This window comes from Acipenser ruthenus, chromosome 10 (assembly GCF_902713425.1).
Source record: "Acipenser ruthenus chromosome 10, fAciRut3.2 maternal haplotype, whole genome shotgun sequence".
Classification (NCBI taxonomy): domain Eukaryota; kingdom Metazoa; phylum Chordata; class Actinopteri; order Acipenseriformes; family Acipenseridae; genus Acipenser; species Acipenser ruthenus.
The window spans coordinates 1,900,542-1,910,050 of record NC_081198.1 but is presented as its reverse complement, the minus strand read 5'-3'; the positions used below and the strand labels follow the sequence as shown (position 1 = coordinate 1,910,050).

Genomic DNA, 9,509 nt, shown 5'->3' with positions numbered 1-9,509 from the left:
CTCTAAACATAGCGGTTCTTTGCACACAAACCCTGAAAGTTAGAAAGACCATACACTAAAAAGAATGGATAAGTCTAAATTCTGTATTGTATTTTAATATAGTCTAAATTCTGTATTGTATTTTATTATAGTCTAAATTCTGTATTGTATTTTAATATAGTCTAAATTCTGTATTGTATTTTATTATAGTCTAAATTCTGTATTGTATTTTAATATAGTCTAAATTCTGTAATGTATTTTAATATAGTCTAAATTCTGTATTGTATTTTAATATAGTCTAAATTCTGTATTGTATTTTATTATAGTCTAAATTCTGTATTGTATTTTATTATAGTCTAAATTCTGTATTGTATTTTAATATAGTCTAAATTCTGTATTGTATTTTAAGATAGTCTAAATTCTGAATTTTAAGATTATTAGATTATCTAATTATTTTGATTAGATTATTTTGCTCCAGAAAGGTTTGGAAACTATGCAAACACAAGCAAAGGGGCATTCACTCTTTCGCCCTTTCTTTGAGTTTGTGGTTTATTTTAAGCAGAATATTTACGTAAGAGTGATATAGAAGGAATCCTCAGGGCGAGTTTTCTTTCCAACGCAGTTAGTGCTGAGTTTATTCAGTAAATTACAGAGAAAGCAACATGGAGCCTGCCAGCTTTCCTGTGACCAGGTCTCCTAGCAACCACAGTGTCTACTGTTAATTCCACCAAACATAAATAACAGCACAGTAAATACAAGCTACATGCAATATATATATATATATATATATATATATATATATATATATATATATATATATATATATATATATAACATAATTTACTATTTAAAGGTTAGTACATTGTAATCCCTTAAAACTAAATTAAACCACGTGTTTATGTCAAAATTTAATTTATTAGCGCCAGTAGCAGCTACGCTGTCAGGAAACTAGAAGCACAAGGAAATCCAGCAGCTGTTTGTGAGCAAAATACTTATTCTCTGCATAGCAGATTTCTTGTAGAACAGAACAATTAAGAAATTCATTAAACTGGGCAGCAATAAAGCTGTTACTAGGAATGAAGAAAGCAGGGTCTAACTAGTTATCTTATGGCACAGTCACAGCTTGCATGTACAAGTAATATGCAGGGAGCAGATTGCAGGGTAATTAATAACTGAACAAAATACACATTCATTTAAATGAATAACTAATAGTAATCATTCTCCCTGAACACCTTATTTTACAGTACAGTGGTACAAGAATTCCTAATCTATAGGGCAGCACCAAGAGCAGCACAGCAAGCGAGGGCGTTGGGAATATATTGGTAGATGGGATCCTTATAGAGAATTCACACCAGTCAGACTTTGATGAAGGCTAAACTGGTGTCATTACAACCATTAACGCTCCTCAAAGAAGCAGAGCCAGTACCACAACTAGCATTGACAGGTAATGGTATAAACTGCAAGATGAGTGACAATGTGCTGACTGGGGCCATTGCAAACTAATTGTATTATACTGGGATTAATTTATCTTTCAGGTAAACCAAAATACCAGCATTCTGCCTAATGGAGATAAGATCATAATGCAGGGTTGGTTTAACTCTGGCAGAAGCTCAGACTGTGATAAAGGAGTTGGAAGGGAGCGTTCATGTAGCCTAATTCACTGCAATATGCTCTGGAGTCTTGACTGACCTAACTTTTGAGGTAGATTAAATGGAGATTAGGGGTGTGGAGCTATAAAGTGAAAAGTAGAAGGAGCATTTTATGTACTGTTGCTCCTCAAGCTTACCACTGACTCATTGTGTGACCCTGAGCAAGTCACTTAACCTCCTTGTGCTCCGTCTTTCGGGTGAGACGTAATTGTAAGTGACTCTGCAGCTGATGCATAGTTCACACACCCTAGTCTCTGTAAGTCGCCTTGGATAAAGGCGTCTGCTAAATAAACAAATAATAATAATAATAATAATAATAATAATAATAATAATAATAATGGCTTATTTGGACATATCCATTGTGCACCAATGGGACTCGTCTCTTACTACAAATAGGTCTCAGAGTTGATCAATCATTTTTGGATAAATAAACCCTGGGGAACAGAGTTTGCAGTATTACTGGAGAATGGACAGCAGGAGACAAGAGAATGAGCCCAGAGAAATGAAGCATTCAAATGCCACAAGCCTTTGTGTCTTAACCCGCACCCTACCCTTGGAGAAATGCATATTGCTTCACTTTAACTAATGTTTAATCAAGTGTTAGTCACTTTAATCCTGACAAATACAAATAATATGATGCATATATGCACACTATAGGTCAATATATTAGGTTATGCTCCCAAGGCAGCCATGAATGGAGCCCATCTCTCTGTGTAAACTTATCAAGCTGTAGTCTCAGTAAGTAACCTTGTCCATCAGGAATATGTATTTTAACTCACATCTCATAAACTGGGGGATTAGTTTTAAGCCAATCTAATGTAATACTGTAGCTTTTTTGGCCACTATAAGTAAAATGTGGGTAAAGTAAACCTGTTTCATTTTTTTTCCACAAACTCTGGCAACTATGGCAGCAAATTAAAGCCAAAAAGCCAATTAAAGCAGGTCAAGACTATACTTCCACCTAGTCCCATATTTATGTAATCTGGGCATTTTATGCAAATTCAACTAACCTACAGTTCATGAGCAACTTTGCTTTTGTTTGTAACCACATTACACTGGGCAAACACCAGCAAAAATTAATGATGCATGCTCTTAACAGAAAGGACAAGGGTCACAACTGCAGGAAAATATGTGACAGGGGAGCGTGCTGGAAGAGAATGAACGTGGTGCATTCTCCATCAACTGAAAGAGAGAAACTGCAGTAAATCTTTATTTTTAATTTGGTAAAAAAAAAAACCAACAACAACAACAACATTTAATTAAAAATGCATGTTCCAAGATGAACAGCTTTGCATCTGTTCCCTTTCAGCTGAGAGAGCTTCGATTGATGTACAGTTAGCTTGACAAGGAAAATGAGGTCTGGTCTTTGTACAACATCGACTGCCAGTGTAACATATTCATATTGCAAAATAAGCTGCTGTACAAACATTTCCTATTAGCAAAAGGACCGACATTGTACTGTTTCAAGGAAATTGTGTTCTGAGTTTGTAAAAAAAAAAAAAAAAGAATTTGCTTCAGCTCACCGTCTATCTTGAAAAAATGATTGCACTTGAAATATGAATCACCTTTTTTTTTTTAAAGTACCAACAGAGGTATTTGACTTACAAGAAGGCAGCCTCATTAAACGTGCTTTGATTCTACACAAGAGTAAAAAGATATAGTTGTGTGTGCTGTCATTGCGCATACATTGTGGGGTTTAGTATTTCATCTCTGCCAGCCTGAACTCACCTCAGTAATTGGCCCTGTAACCTCAGGATATAAAAAAAAAGTGGGTAGGCGTACTAAGTTCACAGTGTCCACAATTGATAATAAGCTTACCAACGCACACAGGCACACGCTTAATGTAAAGAGAACGAACTAAACACATCCTGTTTTTTTCTTCTTATAAAAAGAAAGAAGAACAATATAGTATGTATCTAAGAGAGAGAGAGAGAGAGAGAGAGAGAGAGAGAGAGAGAGAGAGAGAGAGAGAGAGTGGGAAGGTCAAATGACACCACTTCTCTTACTCTGTCTGTCGCCTTAAAGTTTCTGTCAATGTTAAAGTGCTGCAATGAACCAGAAATCCCTTAGTGCGACCTCTTCATCCAAACTTTTAAAAACGCAGCCCAGGAGCTCTATACATGAAGTGGAGATTATTGGCGACTATCCAAAATGAGCCATGCATTGGAATTGGAGTCTGATATTTGAAACTGGTGACAGAGGCCCCATTGAAAAGAGGCATGAAAGTCAAGCTACTGGGAATAGCACGTGGAGAATAAAACTCACCGCACTCAGGACTGGGAACTGCAGAAAGGGCATGTTTCAAAACATCCTACTGTTGTGAGTGTGATTTGTTGGTGGTTAGTGGGCTATGAAGGGAAAAAAGTCTACTGTATACTTACAAAGAAATGTAATTTGCAGGAAAAAAAAAACATTATTCAAAAAACATTAGTAAAACACTGCATTCTGCTCTTGGCTGCCTTTCTCAGCGGTTGTGGAGGAGGGGGCCTTCAGCCAGTATCCTGTTAAAGCTCATTCCTCTGTGAAATATTGATTCTGGCTGCTCCCTGTAATTCCTAACAGTGTGGTGACATCACTCTAAAGCACTGGCTGTCCTATTTAATGGACTCAGCCCAGCCCTGGGCACACAACTATACCAGCATCCCCATTTCCTGTCCACTTAATTCATGGTCTTTATTTTGTGGACAGTATATTTTACTTTACGAGAAAGCATGGTATCACATGACTCTCAGAAGCACTATCCCCACTCAGTGAGACCTGTGTGTATTATCTCAGAAGTACTTTCCCCACCCAGTGAGACCTGTGTGTATTATCTCAGAAGAATCTCTATCACTGGTATGCCTTGCTGCAATGTTGAAACAATAATTAGGAGGACAGTTCCGTTCTGTTTGGGTTGTGTTTAAAAGCTGCCAGGAAAGCTGAAAGCAGATGTATCACTAGATATCTGTGGTGGTGACCGCCTCAGCTTAACTGGAGCAGTTATAAGTCTGTTATATATGACATTATATATTACATACACATAGTTTATATGCAGTGATTGTTCAAACGTTACTCATAACTAACTGTTTAACAATACATTCAAGTTTTACCATTGCATTTTAAAATGTGAATATTACATTTTAGCTTAAACCAGGCCTAGGTCTAAATGAATTATACACTTGGCATCCGGGCTAGGCTTTGTGACCTGTTTAATTAAATATGCAGCAATTATAGTAATCACTGTTGGAGGTCCCTGTCTGGCTATGGCAGCTCTGGGAGATATAATCAATACCCTGTGGATGTGTGAACATGCCATCCATCCCAAAATACCAACACAGCAAATCATGCACTGGGGATGGTGTTGTGACTACAGTAACACGCATCTCAAAATCCCTCACAGTCCTGCCTCTGTACTTTGCTCCTAGTTCAGTAAAATGTTTGTTTTCCTTTCCCAATAGTTGCAGTTTGGCATAAAGACCAGTGAAAGGCTATTACAAGGGCAACATTGTGAATGTCACCCATGTCATTCTCATCCATGTCATTCTCTGTGGCAAACTCGAGTCTCCATCACAGCTATCGATGCAGATATTTCCTTTTCCCTTCACATCTGGGCTTCCCTTGCTCTATCCTCAGCTCTGTGCACTTGGGCAAGATGGATTTATTTTAAAGCAAAACCAGAAATCAGACCTGCTATTTCTAGTTTTGCAACTTACACAGGAATATAAAATGGTGCCATTGTTCACAGACCCCGATTAACGCTACTGTAATAGAGCAGTTCACGTTTCTGTATCGGTCTTTCACAAACCTTTCCACCGGAAACCTTTCTTACTGTTGTCAAGGTTTCAAGACACCAAGAAAGACTTTTAGATGAAGCATTTGTCAAGGAGTCTAAATGCTGAAATGCTTGAACTAAAGAGTTCCTGAAATCTTCAAGCATCCACACCTCCCTGCAGTATTACCCAGATCAGGACCCACTCAATCACTTCCCAGGAGAGCAGCTAAATACCGCTCAGACACAGATAAACACCGTCTGTACATTTAGTTACATCATAGCATCATAAATCAGGCTTGGGGGTTACCACGCTATCATTATTATGTGGGAACAGGCATCGTCAGCAGAAGGAATGAAACACAAACTACTGTAATTCTGTAAAATGGGAAGAACTTCCAGATGACTGGGTGGCAATGCAAGAGACAGACAGACGGACGGGCAGGCAGACAGACAGACAGAATTTGGATTTTGGACTCATAACTGATAAGGTTTGCATTTGTACTGCATGAAGATGAAACACACCCTCATAACTCTGTTTGTAAATACAGTATACTGCGAGTATTATGTACCAAGTCCCTTGTCTAACTGCCGTGATGTTTCATATTAGTGTCAAAACCTACACCAACAGAGGTGCACTGACTTGACACAAAGTCAGCTTTTGATTTTCATTAAAAATGGTAGGAGCTCTGTTGAAAGGTATGATTTTGCATTTTGACTAGGCAGGGTATCATACATCATAAAAAAACAACATCCTACACCTTAAATCTACCTTTATTACTAAAAAAAAGGGGGAAACAATATATGCTTTGCTTTGTTATTTATAAGACAAGCGTTAACCTCTGACCAAACTCCTGCACTGTCACTTCACACTGTAATGAGAAACGTGTTAACAGGGCTCCTAACGTCACCTGTTCCATCCCTGTCCATGGAATCACTCCGATCCAGTGCACCGCATCTTCTTCACCTGCTTCCCATATGCTTCAGTACAGCCTAATGCTGAGGGGGTGTGGTCTCTGACATCACACATATAAACACAGTACTGTAAGCCAGTGTTAAAGCTGCCCGACTCGGAGTAAGCAGCACTCAGTGAAGACAAGCTGCAGCCGACGATGTTAAACTCAATACGGTGCTCTCAAATGATGAAATCGTAATATCTTTTATTTATTACTACACGGACAGCCCGGCCTTTTCATTGCAGACCTCAGTGTACACAGCAGGCTACTTTTTTTTTTAAAAAAAAGGTAATTTTATTTACTTATTTCCCCAGTTGCTGTTACTGTAGAAGTTAGCGGGTAATTCTTTTTTAAATTCTTTTTTATCTCAAATATGTACACGTTTTGAACACGTTCTTGTTTTTTCTATGCCTTTTACATAAAGATGATTTTATTTTATTTATTTATTTATATAAAGGGTTATTTTGTATTATCAGAAATGGTGAGGCTATACAGTACTTTTCAGATTGCGCTTGGATGCCCAAATTAATTAATTAATATTCAATGATGTTTAAAACTATTAATTTCTTGAACCCATTGAATGTTAATCGGTAGATTTAAGTAAAACGTTAAAGGAGTTGCTTTTGTTGTTTATTATGTGCCTTTATCAATACAATTACAAAAACGTGAAACTGTGCAAATTAATTATAATTTGTAAAGCGCTTTTATAACAAAAGAGAGTTAGCAATTCTTTAACTGAATTAATTTGCTGTTTGCAGGTATCCCCGACGTGGATTGGGGATTATGCGTTCAAAAAACCGGAGCAAGTGGATGGTAAAAACTGGGTGGTCGGATTACCTGGGTTAAATTATCTTCAAAAGCCTAACCTAAGCAAATTCAGCTCTTGAAGTCTGGAATCTTTAAACAATAAACATCTGTGGCACACTGCCGCAGAATTCTGTGACATTTGTGTGCGACAGTAAGAAGGACCACCCTTTTTAAGGAAGTATTCATAATTACATTGTTTTTTGTTACAAATATATATTTATGTACATATATATATATATATATATATATAAACTAGTTATTTTTTACACTTTCATTTAAAAGTGTAGTTCTATATAAACGCTGGATTATTTTAACTGCCCGTGTTTTACAATTTGCAGTGAACCGAAGTTTGTTGTTGTTTTTTTTTTTTTAAGTGGAAGAACTTTGAAAACTACAAAACATGGCATTATAATCAATAGTTTTTGTTAATAAAAAGCTTTCGTACGGTAGTTTCACAGCGCAAGGAATTTACACGTCGCAGACATTACCTGCAGCACGCGGCTATTTATATACGATTTCGTACTGTGCTTAAACAAAAAAGAAAGAAATAAATAGTTTCTTGTGCCCTGTGCATAAGAAGGTTAACCGCACGCAATTTGCAAGTGGATGCAAGCCGCGAACGATGTGTTCTGAAGCTGGCTTCCACTACCGTGCGCTGTTCGAGTACAAGAAGGACCGTGGCGATGACATTTCTTTGCAGCCCGGTGACATCCTCACTGTTAATAAAGCGGCTCTGGTGACGTCTGACTATCAGGAGGGCGACGAGAGAAGCCCAAGGGGGTGGCTCAGCGGGACAAACGAAAGGACCAAGGACAATGGAGACTTCCCCGGCACTTACGTGGAGTATGTTGGACCTGTAAGGGTAGTTCCGACAAACCCAAAGCCCAGAACAAGGCCGGTTCCCCCAACGCCGGTTGGTACCTCCGCGCCGGGATCCAGTCTGGCGGGCAGTGAGTAGCGCTTTCTAAAGGGTCTGCACTAGCTACACAAGTTGTTTGGTACTGTTTTATTCATTGATGCTGTGTAGTTAAAAAAAAAAAAAAAAAAACACGGTGGATCCAGAAAAATGTATAATTTGCATAGCATTTGGTGGGGGATATATTTCCGATGAGTTTTGCAAACAAAAATAATCTTTGCAAATAAGGGATAAGAAGTAGGAATGTTCAATATATTGTTGTCCCATTAAAATACCGTGGTCTGCTTTGATTCCCAGCCTTCCTCTCTCCTCCCCTCCCCGGAGTTGGTTGCTGTAGTGCATGCATACTACACTCCTGTCTGTGTTTTGAACTCAGTCCAACACATTATTGCTTTGGTTACCCCTATGGAAGGGTGTGGCTGATTAAACACTATACAGGGGAATGCACAATAAGCAGGCCAATGGATGTTCTCATGCTGGTGAGTAGAGAGCAGCAAGGTATCTTTTAGTCTATGCAACACATACAACAGAAACGACAGAACCATTGCGGTAACTGTAGTTCTGTAACTGCAGATGAAAAATGTGAAACTTCATCCAGAGTTACAGAGGCATTCCAAGACTCTGCATTAGTGACCCTGTGCCTCCCCAGGCTTTGACAGTGCCATCTCTTAGTGACAGAACTTATTCCTGCCTTGCATCTCTGTTTCAATTATCTGAAGCAGGACTGAGAACGATTCAATCATCTTTACTGCAGTCGGTTTCAGCTTGGCATGGCATGCATTTTATGTACACAGCTAAATTGCTTCCTGAACATTCTCTTTGTAGGCCAAGCCTGAATGCCATCCACCATATGGACAATATTTGTGTAGGACATAATCGTTCCAAGGAAATAACAAGCATGGCAGAATAATTGTTTCCTGTGTTACAGTATATGTTCACAAGCTCCACATTAGGAAACAAATTATAATTGTAAAATACAAAACGGTAGCCTGAGTTGGAGGGTTAATTCTGGAAGGAGCCAAACTAATTAAAACACCTGTGAAGTCGTTGTGTTAAAGACACCATTTGCCTAAGAATCAGTCGTTAATTGGATTCAGATTTTTAAAACGATGTTGATTTCTAGGTAGGCACATAGGGAAGGTGTGACTGCGTGTTCTGGACCCTGAAATAGATTTCTCTGCTTGCAATTTAGTAAGTAATGCAGACTGTCATCCTCCAAGGCCAGCAGTCTGTGTGGTTGCTGGTTGTTTAGACCTGCTATCTGTTCCTACATGCTGTCATGAATTAAAAAAAATCTTTAGGGATGGAAATAAGACTCTTGTTGCATAGCAGTTTCCCTCAGTCCATTTTTTACTACAAACTTGATCAGCCACAGTGTATTGGTAACCATCTCAGGAGTGTCTTATTCAACTCGTAGTAAAACCAGGAATGGAACAAGTTGCTATGCAATAGTC

At 38.4% G+C, this 9,509-nt stretch overlaps 1 protein-coding gene across 1 annotated transcript in view; it reads left to right on the top strand.

The window, feature by feature from the left end:
- Positions 1–7,549: 7,549 nt before the first annotated feature.
- LOC117407471 (phosphatidylinositol 3-kinase regulatory subunit gamma) overlaps positions 7,550–9,509 on the top strand; it is a 109,470-nt gene continuing 107,510 nt past the window's right edge. Inside the window, exon 1 of the mRNA XM_034012551.3 lies at positions 7,550–8,089. Coding sequence (XP_033868442.3) covers positions 7,762–8,089 — 328 coding nt within the window. The 5' untranslated portion in view covers positions 7,550–7,761. The remainder of the gene's footprint in view (positions 8,090–9,509) is intronic.